General features: G+C 35.9%; 1 protein-coding gene across 2 annotated transcripts; it reads left to right on the forward strand.

Annotated features, from left to right (window-relative positions):
• Nucleotides 1–157: 157 nt before the first annotated feature.
• Nucleotides 158–13,572, forward strand: ZNF800 (zinc finger protein 800). Of its 2 annotated transcripts, XM_017746014.1 has the most exons (5): nucleotides 158–305; nucleotides 2,599–2,694; nucleotides 6,156–6,299; nucleotides 8,716–10,471; nucleotides 11,884–13,572. In XM_017746014.1, coding segments are annotated over exons 1-5 (2,058 nt in total). In that variant the 5' UTR covers nucleotides 158–244; the 3' UTR covers nucleotides 11,885–13,572. The 2 variants fall into 2 exon arrangements, with proteins under 2 accessions (XP_017601503.1, XP_008640773.1); XM_008642551.2 differs by having other exon boundaries at nucleotides 8,716–13,572.
• Nucleotides 13,573–19,046: the final 5,474 nt, after the last annotated feature.

The following is a 19,046-nucleotide window of genomic DNA, read 5'->3' on the forward strand; positions in this document are numbered from 1 at the left end:
GGGGCTGTGCTCGCCGCGGCCGTTGCAGAGGGCGTCGTGAGACCTGCCGAAAACAATGGGAACTTTCTCCTGCGCCAGGGGTGCCGCTGCCTCCGGCCTGCCCGGCCGTGCCGCCGTAGGAAGTGGGTGTGCGCGGTTCGCGTGCTCCGGAGCCGCCTGTGCTTCGGCGGGGACAGCTATTTTGCTTATTTTAGCAGAAACGAGCTGCTGGATGTAGAAGGAAAGTAGGTCGTGCGCACGGAAAATGCCTCTAAGGGACAAGTGTTGTCAGACTGACCACCATCACCATGGATGCTGTGAGCCAGGTATAGTGGTGTGTGATGCTTTGGCTGTTTTGCATATCTGCTTCATTAAAAGCGTGCAGGAACTGTTGTGATAGTTGTGAACGTATATCATTAGTGTCAGCTGTAGGTATAAAAAGTTTCTGAATTTTGTTTGGAAATTTTTTTTTTGTATCCTTGAACTGTCGCCTTAAAATCATTTCAGGAAGAGAATTTTTTAGTTCCTGCAGGATGTTGGATAATCCTCAGGCCACCACATGGACATTGTATGCAGTGAACAGAGGAAGGCAAGAAGTTGTATAAATACAACAACTGACCGTTTTGTTTCCAAAAAGTGCAGTGGTCTCAGTTTTTTTGTAAAATGATGTTTCTGGCAATCATTTGCATTCGCTGTTTGTATTTTTACTCTCTCTTCCCTGGTGAACCCTGATGAAATTGAAGATCTTAGTCTCAGAGGAGAAAAACCCCACTATGTCCTAGAACAACTCTTTATATTCCATGGCTGAGTGATGTGAAAGATGCCATCAGTGAAAACTGTAATGAGTACTCTGAAGGTTCAGGCAACCTGTTAGATGCTTTTGAAATTATTCTGTCTACTGTTATAATTGGTATTTTTAAAGGCAATTTTGTTTCTTTTTGCATTGTTATAGAGTTTATTTGGATGCTTTCCCTTGTGTTTTTGAAAGAAAGATGCTATTTGGATGCTTTCACTTTTGTTTTGAGAAGAAAGTTTGGGGAAATAACAGATGAAAGTGTGAGCATGGTGACTTTGATTATGCTCCTTTAATAAAATGTAATTTGAGAGTAGATATTGTTCAGTTAGTAGAAACATTTTTTTGTGTTGATGATGAAATGGTTTTGAGTTGTTCTAATGCTTTAAAAAACTGAAATATTTTTCTTCCCTGACAAATTAACAGTGATCTGTTAGGTCTTCTTCACCTATGTTACTCCTCTTGATGTCAGTAGGTGTTATACATGCAGATTAGAAGCTGTATACAAACCAAAATGTTTTGTTTTGAAGTGTAGGGAGTAGGCTAGTAGAATACAATATGTCATTGTGTTTGAGATCCCCAAATGATTAGCTGATTTGTCATGGTTGTTATGTGTTTGTGCATATAATAGTATATTATGGAGCCAGCATAGTTGGGTGAATTGTTCATTCTGTTTTCCTGTTTTACAGTACTTTTCTTTCTGATGTTCTTTTCAGCTAGAATTTTTTTACAACCTTTTATCTTTTAGCTCAACGTTCCTGTCAAAATTTGTTTAGTCTTTTTGTACTTATTATCTCTAAATAGTTTTTATATTATGCCTCAACTCGCCTTTATTAAATACAAATTTCTTAGAGATGCTCAATGCTTCATTTAGAAATTAAAGCCTTGAAATGGGGTTAAAATCAAACTAAAGGGATAAGGTGGGAGCCAGTTTATGAAGTACAAAGCAAGCTGTTTAGTCAATAAGAAATTTGAAAGAAGACCTAACTAATGATTTTGCAAACACGTGCTTCAATAAGTGCTCTTATTCTTGTAAATTCGTGTTTCCCTCTGGGCAAAGCTTAATTGTCATATCTCTATACTGCAATGGAATGCTGTGAATTTTCATGTGTGTAAATACTGCATATTGGAATGACAAAAGATCCTGATTAATATATGTTTTAGTTTCAACAGCTTTTGCAAAGAATATGATGTGGAATGAAACATCAGAAATAAAGTATTCCCTCAGCAGTTTACTTGAACCTGAAGAGTTTATTGAATGTAGTTTTCTTGGTCAAGAATACTGTGATAGGTTTTTTTGGTATATACTATTTAGCTATGCTTATGCTTTTTTTCTGATCATTGCTGCTTTAAATTTGGGTTCAGTGTTTAGGTGCATACTGGCAAAACTGAAGTCAGGTAGTATGCTGTGAAGTATTTGGTAATGCTGGTAATACAGTATTTGGTAATGTTTTTTTGTACATGCGGTTTGGTTTTAATGATGGGAGTCAAGTAGATTGTTCTGGGGAATTACTTTAACTGACAGACATTTCTAGTGAGTTAATTCTGTTTTATGTATTTATATGTTTCTATGTTACATATAGCTTTGAATACACATTTTTTTAAGTGATCAAAATGACAGCAAATTGTCAGAAGGTGTCATGGCTAGAAAATTCAGTGTTGACTGTTTTTTAATTCAATATAGATGAAAATTCTAGAGTAAGGCTACTTTTACAGTAGTCCTGGCTGTTCTTTTTAGCTAGTTTACTGTACGTATGGAAAATTCCTAAATTACAGAAATCACCTGAGTGTTTTCTAATGGCTTACTATCCTTTTATATATTTCAGTGCATCTGTTGGAACCTGGTGATCCTCCGTTATTGCAGCAGCCTCTGCAAACGTCAAAATCTGGTATTCAACAAATCATTGAGTGTTTTCGATCAGGTATGGAACCATGCCTGACCCTTACGAAGTTCATTACCTTGTTAAAAGAGATATGTTTATTCAGTGTATTAAAATAACCAGCACCTGACTTTATGCATATTTGCAAAATATTTGTAGATTTGTGGAATTAGGTGTTCCTTTTCATGTGGGTTTTCATAGAAAGTAATGAAGATACAGATCTTGCTGGGTAGTTATCTTTGAAAAACCTTAAAAATTAAGTTTGTTGTTCTGCTTTGTGTCCTTTCTGCTGCTATTATTGATGAGTTTACCAGAAAACTCCTGAGCTGAAGAAAAAACTTTATCTTGAACTTTTTCAATTGCTTTAGCATACTACTTTTAAGGTCTTTCTTGATTGTTTTTGGGAGTTGCAATACATAGCAAAGAACAATTAAGCATTTGGGGAGGCACGCCAGGGAAGATTGAAACCTTCAATGTTTTCAAGCTGTTTCTACACTTCAGATGTGGCAAACCAAACATTTTATTTTCACAACTCTAGGTCTTTAGTGCTACTGTCTATGTGTTTCTAGATTTTTTTCACACAGAGCTTTTAAATATATGAAATGTGTTGTGTATAAAAACACTGCTGCTGTGCAATGAGATACTTGTCTGGTGTGAGTCTCGTGAAAGGGCACAGTATTTAAGTTGTCCACTTGCATTTCAATAACTTAATACAAAAACAGGATGTGAGATTATTCATTAGTAATCTTTTTTAGTTTGGCTGAGATTGCTTGAGGGCTCAGATATGTGTGACAGGCTTCTTTGGCTGATTAATGTAATCTGAAGAAGATTAATGGAATATCTACTGGTAATAGCAGAAACTGGTTGCAGATACTTTGTCTCTGCGTTACTTCCAGATTGTCCTCACTGGCAGGTGTTAAATTGGTAACTTACTTTGATATCATCAGTCATCTGCATCAGGGTGCTTGGACAGAAGGAAAGAAGACTTAGACAAAGATTTTACTGGCTAGTTTTGAACAAGCAACATTTCATTATGGAAAGAGAATGTTTGATTCTTGTAGTAAAGGAATAGAGATTTAAGACAGAGTAAGTAATTTTATCAAAAGCTTCTGTCATTCAAAGCATTAAGAGTAAAAAGTGAATTTGAATCTAATTTTTTTTTCTAAAAAAGCAACTGCTTGCAAAAGGCATAAACTTAGGTATTTCTGACGGAGAGATATTTATGACCAGTGTTCTCTACCAATTTCTTGTGACTTTGATGTTATTCTAGCATCAACACTTACAAATATTAACAGAATTTGACCAGGTATCACCTGCATTACCATCACAATATACAATTAGATGTAACTACAAAATAGAGAAGACTTCAGTAAGTCTTCTCCAGTAAGCTGGAGGCAGCATATACTGACAGGAGATTGACTTGTTGCCACAGTCTGCAGTTGGTGAAGAGTAAGGAGATGATACTGTTTTCCTCTGCCTGCTGTGTCCACAGAACCAGTGGATATTTTAAATTTTTTTGCTGCTTCCAGAAGTTTCTAAAGGTCTACAGTTTGATTCAAAAGGATCAATTATTTTTCTTTACTCCCACCTGTGAAAAGCTTCATAGTTGCATAAGGATGATTTGAAGCCAGAGTAACTACCATGTCATATAGTATGATCTCTAGTATGTCATAAATCCTTTAATCTCATCCACTAATTCTTAAATCCAGTAATTTGTATTGGAAAAAACCATTTCAGTCCTGAACAGAAGGAGACTGAAATATCAATATAACAGGAGAGAGAATGAGTAACCTGTGTGTCCCTTGATTGGGTAATAGTGGAGAATTTTTTTTTTTTTTTTTTTTTTTTTTTTGGGAGGGAGGTTTGTGGCTAGGGCATGCATGAACACCATGGCTGAATTCTGTTTCTTTGTGTGCCTTCACCAAACTGGAAGCATTTTGTTTTTATTATAGATTGGTATCTCACATGAATTTTATCTACATGGAACATATTCAGTTTTGTTCAGCCAGATTTTCTTTATATACAAAAATTCAAATGTTGGTTGCTTCTGGGGGGAACTCTGTACAATTTTTATTTGTTGCTATATCTAAATATTTGTTCAGTAGTCTGTTTGTAAAATGCAAGTCAAATGAAGGTGAGGTTAGTAACACTCAAAGAGAGAGCAGTGACATATGGCCTGGGAAGGCATAGGAGGGGACAGAAACCTTGGTAGCCTCAGATGGTCAAGTTTGGATCCCAGTTTTAAGGAACTGTTGAAGACACTGCTTTGCTGAAACTCAGATGTAAAAAGTTTTGTAGTATTACTATTGCACCAAGAAATAAGAAGCTTTCTTGGTAAGGCCCATTTGTATTGAAGAACTATTGCCTATTATGGTATTACTAATATCTGAAAGAGTTTAATTTCAAAAATAGTTCTGCAGTGTGACTCTGAGTTTGATCTTTAAAAGAAATTCTTAAGAGAAGTGTGATGAGATGACAGAACACTTGACCTTGTATTTCAGCTTGAGGAATGTCTTGCTGCTGCTTTTCCATAGGTGTTTGGTATTATTTATTCATGGTCCAGTTGCATGATATTTTTGCTTGTTTGATTAGTTTTGATTAATTAAATTCTAAGAAAAATGAAGATAGATAAATTAGCTGAATTTGGTTAGTGCTTTTTTCTGATTTGGAGTGGGTAAGCATCATTTAGTAACCTATTGCTAATTTTAGGCATTGCATTCATAATTTTCATGAGATGAGAAATGAAGGAGTAAGTTTGAAGTGTAAAAAATGACAGGAGCTGGAATACATCAACAATGCTAGATCTAACTATCTTTGTATACAATGCATAATAGTCTGGAAAGCTGGCATATTTTATCACACTCTCAGTGTTTTAATAGACATCTTTCAGATTTAAGTTGTATGTATTTTCCTTTCATCAGGCTGAAAATATGCCTACATTTCTACTATCTTGCATAAGTGTCATCATCTTGGACTTGGGTCAGATACCTACATATAGTAACATTTCTTGACCTGTTAGTTATTCTCTTTGCTCTATTTTATGCTTTAGTTTTTTTGCCTTACCAGGTACCATTTCTACATGAAATACCTGTATATATCTTGTTTTCTTAGCACTGTAGGATAGCCCTAAAGAAAAAATGCTACAGGCTTCTTTAAATGCTCGAGGTGCTTATTCTTTCCTGTTGGGCAACTGTATTGCAACAACTGAATACTGTAGGAAGAACTCTTTCCTAATGTTAGGTGTTAGTTTTTATTGTAAATCATTGCACTTTCTCTGTAAACTGTAATGTGCGTAATCCTTGAGGGGTTTTTTCATCCTGGTCTTGTCTTCATAGTGAAATTTGGAGCATGTATCATAAACTTACAGAGCAAATGAAGTAGCATTAACAAAAGATAAAATGCTGTTATAATTATTCATGGTCTAAAATGTTTCCACTTTCATGGGATGATATGAATTAAATGAACAGAAAGCCTTCTTAAGTGTAATATTTCTTTTATTACAGGAACAAAACAACTTAAACATATCTTGTTAAAAGATGTGGACACCATTTTTGAGTGTAAATTGTGCCGGAGTCTCTTCAGAGGATTACCAAATTTAATTACTCATAAAAAGTTTTATTGTCCTCCAAGTCTTCAGATGGATGATAGTAAGTATTATTAATTTAAGTGTTTAATAAAGCTAATAAAGTTGAAAAACTTACCTTTCTTTACCATTTACACAAAGATACCTGAAACAAAAATGCAAAAAAAGGAGGTGGAATTAAATTTCTGTAGTAACATATGTAGATCAATTTTATGTTACTGAAGAAGCTACAGCAATGTCTTTATATGAATTAACAATCAAGAGCCATGCCAATATCGTAATTAGATAGCTAGTTTGTACATCTAGCCTTTTAATTAAGAGTGTCACTCTTAACACTTTCTATTCCTTGTTCCCCTTTTTCTTTCCCATCTGTCCTTTACTGTGAAAGATACCAAAAGTATGTCAAAGGACTGGGAAAATGATCTTACAGAAAACAGTGGCTCTAACTGGGTGTTTCAGTTTTAGGCCGTCATAGCTCTGATGGACTTCAGCTGCTGCTGTGAAGTGACCCGGGTCAATATCCTTGTTATTCTCCTGTACTGAGGAAGCCCTTATAGTGCTTGTGTCATGGATACAGTCTTTTGGTCTCAGTCAGTATGAAACACAGACTAAAAGTTTATCCTTTTATTTAAGGCTCTGTGCTTGAGTATAATGCTCTCTTTTTCCTTGCTTCACTTCATGTTACGCGGCTTTAACATATTCTATGTGATCATGACTAGCCCAACATCTTTGTTGTAGAAAAGAAACTTTATTATTAAAAGAAGGGACTTAAATGATGAGGAAAAAAAACAAGAACTATATTTTTATGGAAAAAGAAATTTATTAGAGTCTCATTCCAGTGATGAATTTTTGTTGATCTGAGTAAAGCTGATTAATTTGGAAATGTGTCAGCATTCAAAAATGTTTTGTAAAGCTTTCTAGTTATCTTGATCTCTTGACTAGATCATTATAGGTGCAGTGAGGATTTTTCTTTCCTGATTAATGCCTTCTCGCTTCAATATTTCAAAAATTAAGGACAAACAGAGATATATTTTGATGATTCTTTTTGCACATGGTGTACACTAAAAGGAGAAGGTGAAAAGGCTGGTACTGTCATCTTCCTAAAATGAACTTGCTTGGCCAGTTATAGTCACTGGTGACTTGTAGTTTCAAAGAAAGGTTAGAATTACATCTGACTTAGATGCAATACTTTCTAAGCAAAGTAAGATTATCCTGAGGAAAGATTTCATGTCCAGCTCCTGACATTCTAGTTTTCATTTAACTTTCTGATTAACTTTCATATGTTATATGAAATAGCATACAAGTAACATACAAATAAAATAATTTCCACTGTTCAGTGTGAGAGGTGCAAATGAAGGGAATAATACTACATGGTCTGAATAAAACTGTATAAGTATTTGCGCTTTATATAAAATTGAGTATAGTTATTGAAGTAAGTGGGAGTTTTTTTCAATAAATAAAAGATAGTGAACAAGAGGCAGGAATAGAAGTTCAGCACCCCATGGTGAAAAATTCCAAAGACTATTCCCTGCTAAGTTTTTTGACATGCACTCAGTCAGTATAGTCACGAAGTAGTCTTAAAAGGTGCTATAAAATAGGAAGGACTTTTTACTTCTGGTAAAAACTATATAGATAGGCCCGTTTGAAACTGACTGCAAAAGCTGTTAAAAATTCAGTGTTAAAAAATGGGTTTGGAGCAACAAAACAGCATATTTCTTGTACTGACACTTTTCATGTATTGCTGGGTGCATGGAAGGAATAACTCTGACTAAGTGTGGGTTTTTAATTAGCTGTTACCAGGACTCACATCTTTAAAATTATTCACAATAATTTGAACTGTGTCATCTCAGTGCCTCACCTTTTTGCTGTAGGACCCTGGCTTCTTAGTTGTGCCAGTGCAGATGCTTCAAGTATCACACTAGGAACTAGAGCACTGAAGTAATTTGACATTTAAAAAGAGAATATTACTGAGACCTGTAAAATATTATCTACTTATATCTTCATGCAATGCTCAGGTTACACAGATGTTTCATTCTTTGGTAAGGATTGTTCAGAATTCACAGAGAGAGCTTATTTCCAGAATTAGGTCCCTTTATTGAGAGTGCCTGTATCCCACAGTAGGAAAATCGGTTTCTAATGATACTTCAGGCTTAGTTGCACACCTGCAGAACAAGCTTAGTTGAATGATGTTATTTTTGCAATTGATACAGTTTTTTAAAGACCAGCTTAATTCCAGTTATACAAATTTTTAGTTCAGGTGGCTTTCACATTAGCATGCCGGGAGGGTTATTTCCGATGTTGGCTTTTAATAAAAAGGCAACTTGTAACGATTACTCAAAGCCTTTGAGTGTTCAGAGAGTACAAAAGAGGATTTGTGGAAATTTGGAGACTGAATTCACATAGTGGTTAAAAGCTACTTTGAAATTTAAATAATTGAAAATTACCAAATCATTAAAAAATACCTTTTCCTCTTTTCACAGACCTCCCAGATACAAAAGATAAGCAGAGTCAAGCCATAAATGACCTTCTTGAAGCAATCTATCCAAGGGTAGATAAGCAAGAATATATAATTACATTGGAACCTATAGAAACTAATCAAAATGCTGTATTCCAATATGTGTCAAGGACTGATAGCCCAGATGAGAACACAGAAAGTAGTCATACCCCTGATCAAGCTCCGGTACAGATACAGGAACCCAGCACTGAGCAACCCAAGACTGTTTCAGCTCCAGCCCCAGTCCCAGCTGGGGAGTCTGTAGAATTACCTCCTGCTGATCCAGTTACAAACAAAGTGGTATCTACTCCTGAAGAACAGCCACCAGCAGTAAATCCTGACTTGGACTCTCTGGATAACTCTGATTATGGCCACCAGTTGATTTGTTGCCTCTGTAGGAAGGAATTTCATTCAAGACGCAGTGTACGCCGGCACATTCGAAAAGTACACAAAAAAAAGATGGAAGAGCTGAAGAAGTACATAGAAACAAAAAAGAAACCAAACCAGTGCTCTGCAAAAGGACGAAATAAGAATGTTCTCGTAACATTAGGTAGAAGTTGTCCTGTGTGTTATAAATCATTTGCTACAAAAGCCAACGTAAGGAGGCATTTTGATGAAGTTCATAGAGGATTAAGAAGGGATTCCATTACTCCTGATATAGCTACAAAGCCTGGGCAACCTTTGTTCTTGGATACAGTTTCTGCTAAAAAATCTTTTAAGACCAGAAAACAAAAGTCGTCTTCAAAGGCTGAATACAATTTAAGTGCATGCAAATGCCTTCTGTGTAAGAGAAAATATAGTTCACAAATAATGCTGAAAAGGCATATGCAAATTGTTCACAAGATAACTCTTTCTGGAAAGAACTCTAAAAGAGAGAAAGGACCCAACAATACTGCCAATGGCACAGAAATAAAAGTTGAACCAGCAGATTCTGTAGAACCTTCACCCCCTTCCATTGCGCTTTCTCCACACAATGAATCAAAGGGAACAAATCATTCAAATGAGAAAAAGAACACACCATCAGCACAGAAAAATAAAGTTAAACAGGACCCCGAAAACCCTAAATCAACCGCTAAATCAACCGCTAAATCAACCTGCAAATCAACCACTAAATCAACCCCTAAATCAACCAATGCATCTGCTGCAGGTGGCCAGCAAAAAACTAGGAAGCCAAAACTTTCAGCTGGCTTTGACTTCAAGCAGCTTTACTGTAAACTCTGTAAGCGCCAATTTACTTCTAAACAGAATTTAACAAAACACATTGAATTACACACAGATGGAAATAATATTTATGTTAAATACTACAGATGTCCACTCTGCTCCTACGAAACGCGTCGCAAGCGTGATGTGATAAGACACATAACTGTGGTTCATAAAAAGTCACCACGCTACCTTGGGAAAATAACTGCAAGTTTAGAAATAAGAGCAATAAAGAAACCAATTGATCTTGTTTTAAATAAGGTGACAAAAAGAGGCTCTCAGAGGGATGAAACAAAACAGATTGGTTCAAAACAGGATGTCACCTCTAATTCTCCCAATAAAAAGTATGAAGGAGCTGATGTTGGCATTGAAGTAAAAGTAACAAAAAACTTTTCTCTACACCGATGCAATAAATGTGGGAAAGCATTTGCCAGAAAAGCTTTTCTAGAACATCATAAGAAAACCCACAAAGCAAATGTATCTCATTCACCTGAAGAAAGTAAAACCAAAGGCAGAAGTACAAGATCTAAAGCTGTTGTCTGGTGAGGAAAAAGAAAAAGTGTTTTGTCTTTTTTTTTCTTTTTTTTTAAAAAAACCCCCAACAATACCACTACCTTTCTTTTGCTGTTGTTGATTTATTGTTGAAAACATATTTTCCCATAGATTTTATGGTTTAGTGGCTTAAATGCAAAAATAGATGTCAAATTTGGGTTTTTTTTGGTTTTGGTTTTTTTTTTTAGCATTTTGCTAGAGTTAAAATCTAAATTTGTCATTGCAGGAAGATGGAATTTAGATTGAGCTGTATTGAGTCAACTCTTTAAACTGTCTTAAGGCATATGTTATAATCAAGTTACTATACATACATTTTAAAAATAGTAATTTAAAAAAAATTAACAATAATTTTGTTTGGTTTGAATAACTTAACTCATTTAATTAACTTTGCTGTGACCACTTGAAGAAGTACTAAAAGTACTAAAGTAAAAGCTGATAACAGAAAAAAATCTCTATGAACTTACTGAAATTAGCATTGTAAACTTAAATTTTTATTTTAATGTGTATTGCCTACACACTGTCAACAAAAGTGCATAGAACAGGTTTTTTTTGTGTAATTTGGTTGCTTAGTTGCTTTGATTTAAAATCATTATGGGTTAGGTGCCTGCAAACACCATTGAAGTCATCAAATTTAGCATTTCATTCTTTTAGTGCTTTTTTATATAAGCCCGGGTTTGGAGACTTGTGGTCATTTATTTTTTTAAATTGTTCAAATCTTATCGTAAGTTTTTGATTTAGGCATCAATATGTATTGAAGTCTGGCTTAGAATTTTCTAAACTTCCGCTTATGTGCTACTCTGGGAATTTTTTACACTTGGAGAGGTTGTGTTTGTAGTTACTCAGTTTTCCATAGCCTTCATGTTAAAGTTGGCCTATTTTTAGAAGACCTTTTAAAAAAGAAAATATTTGTATACAGTCAGTTTGTATTTCAGAATAACCAACTGATGCCTGAAGGTTGGGGATTGTACAAAAATATCATGAAGAGAGACTGTAGTGATACTTGTAGGGATTTCTAACGTCCTTATTCAGAACCATCTTTCTCGCATATTTGGTAAAAAGAAAACTAAGTATATGTGCCTTGTTCTGTATTTCAACTCTGAAATGCTGTTTTCCAGGAGGTGATTTGATTTGAGTTCAGCTTTCATAGTGAATGACCACCTAGTTATGTTAAATTGTGATGTGGTGCTTTTGTGACTTTCTAACAAATCCTGGCCAAATTAGACATAACTTCAAAAATGAATTGAGTTGGATCCTGAAATATGCTGAATTTTAGAGGAGGAGTGGCTTCTGCATTTTGAATAAGAATTAAAAATTTAGCCTTATAAATTATTTACGTTGTGTAGTTTAAAACAGAATTATATGGGTAAACTCAAAGTATTAATTTATTCCCATTTCTCTTCAGATAGGTTCAAATGATGTTCGGAAAGTCTGAAGTTCATTTGACTGAAAAAGACTTTAGTTTGTTGTTGGAACTGCTAATTCTTGATAATGGTACTATAAGGAGGAAATATTTTCATAAGCTGTTTTTTTTCTTACTATATTAATAACTGTTCTGACTGCTTGTAGGACAGTGCCACTTCCCAAAACACTGAAGTAGTTAAAATGAAATGCGCGTGCTTCTAAATTAGCAGTTATCTCGATGCAGTTGTAATTTGACACAGTATAGAGCAAACTTCCTGAAATTAAGTAAGAGTCCACTAGAGACAAGTTGATGAACAGCAGCTTCGGAAGAAGGTGTTTTTTCCTCATTTAGGAAGTCCTCTTCAGAAAACTCATCATCCAGGCATACTGGTCCTCCCTGGTAGTGTTAATTGATGGACAACTCAAACTTTGATGTGATATCCTACTTTGGTAAATGTTGTGTAATATACTGGTTTAAATTTATTACAAATGAATGTATAAGAGCAAACAGTGTAGTGTGTATTGGCTGAATTCTACTAATTTTTAGTATTTGCCATAAATTCAGTTTGTTCATATTGACTTTTTCATAATTTCCCAGTTCTAGGACATTCTGAATTTCACTGTGCTGAAGTTACTTCAAAGACCTCCATTTGTTTCCATGTGTGGTTCATAGAAAAACTTTGTAAACATCTAGAAAGTTTACGACAATATCCACATTCCTCTATTCTTTAATTTTTTAAAAAAAATTATACACAAGCACTTTAATGATAGTTGCAGTTTATTTTTTCAGTTTATTTTTAAAAGATCAACACACTAATGTTAATATGAAGGTAGTGAATATTTGCTGATGTATTATAGACAATCTGTGCACAACCACTTATAATGTTAGCTTATTTCATTAAATATTAATAAAAAGGGAGGATAGTTTGGGAGAAACTCAAAATATATTTTCTCTCAAAATCATATATGACCACTATGGGTAGCACTTGACTTTGTGTAATTGGAAAATGTTTTAGATACCTTTTTTTTAACCTTTTAGTCAAGATTGTAGTAAAACAGTTGCATGCCTACCATTATGAAGTTCTTGGCAGGTTTCATGCGATCATGGGTTTTGTTTTGGTTTTTTTGTTTGGGTTTTTTTTGTTTGTTTGTTTGGTATTTTTTTACATTTTAGAAAATATTCTGTTTAGTGATTTGTGTCAAATTGCTACAATTTGAAAGGTATTGTACATCAGAAGAAATACCATGTTTTTTATATTGGTTCACTCCCTTACTTAGGGAGGTGCCTCGTGTTCATGTATACTTTTTGTATAAAATATATCTAAATGTTGATCACAAGATCAGGAGTAAAAATGCTTTTATGGATAGAGAACTATTTGGGCCTGTTAGTGCATTGCACTAAAAATACTGTGAATGGGAACTAAGATTGTAGCTTTGCTCAAAATGTTCTATATTGAATGTACATGCTTTTGTTTGGATAAATGTACTGTATTTGATGGAAAATAAAGCAGACTGGAAATGGTTTTTAAGTGGGCATAAACAAAAAGATGTTGTGTTTGTACACTTGGGATATCTGTCACTCCACAGTTGGAAATTACATTGTTTGCATTTTGTAAAGTTTTATTTGTTGATCATTGAAGCTAGTTATTTGTAATATTATGTTGTAATAAATGTTTTTTTTAATTATAAATTTGGGACTTGTGGAGTGAACACTTCACACTGGTGGTCAACCCTTGCTATATTTTTAGAAAACACTGCCTTTTGTCCCTTGTAAAGGAATCTCTTTCTTAACTGAGGAACTCTGGTTGTTGTTACCTTTTTAGAACAAAATATTGAAGAAGATAGGCTATCCTGGGATTTTTTTTACAAGAAAATAGGATTACCTAGTTTTCCATTGGAAATAACATTGATGGCTGCTGAAGGTTCCTTGTTTTCATGGTTGGATATAAAAAAGAACTGCCATAACCATTGTTAATTCTTTTGTAAAAGACGACATTAGGCTATTAATGTAAGTGCATTTTAAGTCATATTCCTGAGTGCCTGCAGATGAAGAATGGAAAATTAAAATGCAGACATAGGGATAGAATAATTGTTCTTTTCTCAATTTATCCTTGTGGTTTCTGCTGTCTGTTCTGGGTAAGTGTGTAATCTGTATCTTGAAATATGTGAAGATGAAGTTACTCCTATTTCAAAGGTATGCTTTCTGCTCACCAGCACACTGGATATGAGTTTTTAATTAAGATGCAGTCTTGCATCATTGATGGGGCACATTGGTTTGGCTCGTTTCACTTACACTAGCCAAAGACAAATAGAGGGTCTTTAGTGGACCTTCAGAATTAATGTTGAGTCTTGTTAGAAGAGTTTTTTATTTAGAATGAATGTTAGCTACTTTACAGAAAACTTGGAATGATCTAAACATTTTGTATGCAAGTCTGTATTTTTTTTTAAAGTGATGCACGTCTTCTAATGCTAAGTAGCTTGAGAGGCTAGCTTTCAGGGACATGACATTACCAACTATCTCCCATACTGGTGGCACCAGGCTTGCTAAGGTGTAAATATGCTGGCGTGAGTCTCAGAATCATCTTAATTGTCTCTCAGCTGAGGGTGTCGGTCTTCCTGGTTTTATTTTTTTTTGTCTTTATTTTTAGAGTGGTTTCTGGTTTTATGTTTTACTTGTCTTTCCTGTCTGAGATGTTAGATTTCAGGGCTTGAAGTCCTTGTAGCGGTTGGTTTCCTCAGTTTTATAGGAGAATAAAGAAATCTGTACCTTAGATAGTTAATGGTCATTACCACCATTTGTTTTTGATTGGATTCTCTTGAGATGAACTAAAATCTACTGTGTGAAGGATTTGTGTAAGTGGTCAGGTGCTTGAAGTACTTAGAAAATGGGGTCAGTTTGGAGTGGTGGCTGAAAGAACTGTGGGTAGGTATTTTACATCATTCCCTTTTGCTGAATACTGAAATAGAACAATTGGTTAACCACAAAGGTAGATCAGTGTGTTGTTTGGAGGATGAAGGATAGAGAACAGGTCCTCAATGATTTTATTGGTGGAGAAGCTGTGGTGTTTGTACTAATGAGGAGACTTGGCAAGGGGGACTGCTGGTTGGGTATAAAGGTTCTCTGCCCATCTTGAAAAGGGCATCAAAGGGGAAGTGAGTGATGCGGAATACGCTTTAGCTTCCTTTTTTTAGGGAGCTTGCTTCACAGTATCCATCAGTTACTGTCTTAAAGTAGTAATTTCATAGACACAAAGGGGAATGTAATTTGAAAAGCTAGGATTGTTTGGGTTCATTCATCCCTGTGGGTATTGTCAAGATACTGGTAATCGTAATAGAGTTGTTGTATACTTGAAATAATGTCTCAAATGAGGAAACAATATCATTGACTTTGGAAGATTTAGTGGGGAATGAAGATCACCTGAGACTTTGATAGCACATAGACCAAATACATTTTTCTGCAAAACAGATGACACGATGTATTGTTTCACTGCATTGCCATGGTTGTTTCGAAGTCTGGATGGGTGAGGAGAATGTGCTTTTTCATCTTGCTCTAATGTTACTCTTAAGAAGTAGATCTTGTGGTGGTTTTGCCTCAGTTATAGGTAGGATTGAGGTTCTCTGTGTCAGTAATCCCCTGCACTACATTTGCTAGCATCTGATAATGCTGGTGTTTTTTTGTTTTGATGCTTTCCTGCCATTTCAGTCTAAGGCAGCTCGGATGTACCTGGTCTGTCTTCTTAGCATAGGCTTTTCCAGTGCTAGCTGGTTCAGCTCTCTTGGCTGAGCTGAATTTGCTCTTTCACATTACCTATGTGCTTTGAGCCTGAGTTTTTGAGCCTCCTTTATTAGGGGCAAAACAGTCTGCTTTGATGATCTTCCACAGCTGTTGATGTTATCTGAAAGAGTTGAGTGGGCTCGGTGGCACAGCAGAGACCAAAAAGCACAGTCTGGGGTTTGCAGCAGATCTGACATGTACATGTGCTTACATTTTTTTCACTCTGTTGCTCAGATGTTTTCTTCTCCAGGATGTTGTGGTTTTACAGTTCTCAGCTTGTGACTTTCTGCAGCAAACAAAGGGGTTGTTTGAAGTTACTGTCTTGTGGCAAGGCAGGTGGGGAGAATCTTAGACTGAAATAGATGTGTAAATTGTAATGAGTTTCCTTCATAACGTCCATCTAAATTTCAACTGCTACCCTCTCTTTGAAGAAACAACTACCTAAGAATGAACAGGCCTAAAATGGACACGTCATCCTTTAAATATGTAAAGATGCATTTTCCATCAAAAATACATTCATGATATTGGCAGATAAAGAGATCAATAGTTTGTCTCAGATATAAAAGTGATAATGGCTTTCCAAATTCAGTGAGACGTTTCTCTGCGTGGTGTCAAAGTGGTAGTACATTAGGTGGTGGCTGGGTTCACAAGGCTCAGGATCGGGTGTTTGTGCTGTTTCAGAGTACTTGTTCCCATTAGTATACATGAGGAAAACAAGGTGCATGACTTTGTTGACCTTGCTCAGAACTGAACAGATTGTGACTTGGGTCTTTTTTATTAAATCTCTGTACATAAATATTGCCATTTGCTTCCTCAAGGAACACTTGCATATGCAAACAACTTAGGCACTGTAAAAATGGTCTTTGATGCTGAAAAGATTGGAGGGACTGTTTTCTTTTGTCTCAGTAATGTCCTGAAGCTCAGGCTGGAATCAGCTCAATTTGCGCAAGTCATTGTTTTTGCAGTATAACAACATGCAAACATCTCATAAATTGTACTTCATCTGGCATTTGCTATTCTGAGTTACTGTTTAATTATCATATTATCATTTAATTATCATTATATTTCATGATTTTAACTTCAGAATTTGCTTTTCTACTATTCAAGGTGATACTGAAGGTATTCCACTTTGAAGACTTATTTTCAAATTTTTGTTTTCAGTAAGCTGTCTTTCAGTTTACAATTTACTTATCTGTGTGCAGTGGTAGGATGTTTGTTTTCCTTGTTTTATCTCTCTGTGAATGTTAAGGCAAGCAAATAATCGCAGCAGTGCAGAGTCAGGTACTCAGTTATGTTTTGAGTGAGACTTTCAGAAGGAAATTTCGTCTTAGAGAAATGTACTGGGAAGCATGGAGGATGCCTTTGAAACTCTGAGTGCCTGCACAGCTGTGGACTGACTGACCCATGGTGGTTGGAAATGGCCAGCAAACTATTAGCATTCTTGGCTTCAAAACGACTGGTAACAGACTAAATACTTCTGCATCTTGAAAAGCAAAAAAAAAAATGTTTTTTTATCTTAGAGCTAATTTTCTCATCTCAGTAGATTGTTTGTCTACACCAGTATAATACAGGACAATATAATCCAAAAGTAGTAGAATTCCTAATATATTTTTAAACAGTTTTTGAGGGGTAAGGCTTAAGTGTGAGTTAGTTTCTGTTAAAAAAGGAAAGGATAAAACTACGTAGCTTTGATAGCTACATTAGCACAGCTACGAGACAATTACCTTATTCTTTCATAAAATGTCTCTTCCCTTGTGGGAGGTGCTTGCTGTCATTTTTATGTTTCTATTACTAACCTGTGTAGTTCCCAGTTCAATTTTTAATGTTTTACTGTTTGGCTGTGGTTATCTTGAATTATCTATGTGCTTATCATGTTAGCTTCTTTAAACCCCTAATTTTTAAAGTAGAATTTTTTGTTTCTGTTTTGAAAGCTGCTTTAAAAATGCTTGACATTTGATAGTGTTGGGTAGGTGGTTTTGGTTTTTTTTTTTCTGGAGGGTGAGGTGATCCAAACACCACTGATTTTGGGAGTTCGGAATTTGAGGCTTCTAGAGGGTGGTTTTGAAAAAGACAAGGCAGAGCAGGAAGAAATCGAGGCAGGACCAATGTGGATCCTCTTATATTTATGCCTTTAAAAATAGATTAGAAAAACAGCTGCCAGAAGTAATATTTCTCTCCGTGAACTAGGCACCTGATAAATGGCTCGAGAACTTCAGGCCCTGTCCAGCCCTATTTTCTCCCTATTTCTGTGTGCCTGAATTAGAAGTGAAGTGTTTATTTTTCTCTTGTGTTGGGTTTTATTTTTTTTCTTTTTTTCATTTGAGGTTTGGTGCTCTTGGATTGTTTTCTCCTTAGTTATTAAATTGTTGTTTGGAGAGGTTGAAGGTAACATGTAACTGAATTCCAATCATTACCAAATCTTGGTTTCTTTGCTCCAGAGGGGCTTGCTGCCTTTGGAGCTACACTCTCTAAATTTGGAGCAAAAATAAATGAATCGATAAATAAAAAAAATAAATAAGAGTAAAAAGGTAACTATGGCAAGACTCATGAAAGCACCTGAGGCTGGTGCATTTGTTTGAACTGCTTTATACTAAGTGCATGTGAGAGGAACAGGATAATTCCTACAGCATTCATAGCCTTAAAAAACTTTTTTGTCTTTGCCTTGATATAAAGAGTGAAATGCTTTGGGCAAGTGTTTTGTGTGTGGACAGGAAGGGCAGCAGGGCTATAGTTGTTTTTATTAGGCTGTGACTGTACACTGCCATAATGCCACTTCCTCTTCCCTGGACCAGGGAGACTTTGGAAGAGGAGTCAGAAGACCCTGAGCCCAGAAGAAATCCCACTTTTGGAGTGGTGAATGCAAGCAGAGAAGCAGAAAGATTTTCTTTCCATGGAAAGAAAATCTATTCCTCACCAGCTCAGGGCTGGTGAAGAATAAGATTTTTCAGGTTTGCACTGGCTTTTGTGAAGGGAGCCTAAATATGTGTGGGGAGTCAGTGCCAAGGAAACCCAACAATGCCTGGAGCACACCTTGGTCCTTTTCTGGGATGGAAAGGGTGAGGTGGGCAGTCACCCTGCAACGCCTGAGCTGCTGCTATGACTTTCGGAGAAGCGAATGAAAATCAGTGATTGCAGTTTGTATCGTAACTGTTTCCAACAAAGGCCTTTCGGATGTTCCCTTTCCCTGTCTCCGCCTCCCGAGACTCGATGTGCGGTGTGCGAGGTGGCGGCAGGCAGCCTGCTACCGCAGAGACCTCGCCAAGGGCTGGCACATGGCAAGCGAACCCACAATTGTGTCCTTCTAGTGCGGCCTCCTTCTGTAAGCACATCCTTAGGAAAAAAGGTGGATATTCAAAAAGCGAAGAGAAATTACCGTGGAAAGACTGGCC

The sequence above is a fragment of the Corvus brachyrhynchos genome, unplaced genomic scaffold (assembly GCF_000691975.1).
Source record: "Corvus brachyrhynchos isolate BGI_N302 unplaced genomic scaffold, ASM69197v1 scaffold239, whole genome shotgun sequence".
NCBI lineage: Eukaryota > Metazoa > Chordata > Aves > Passeriformes > Corvidae > Corvus > Corvus brachyrhynchos.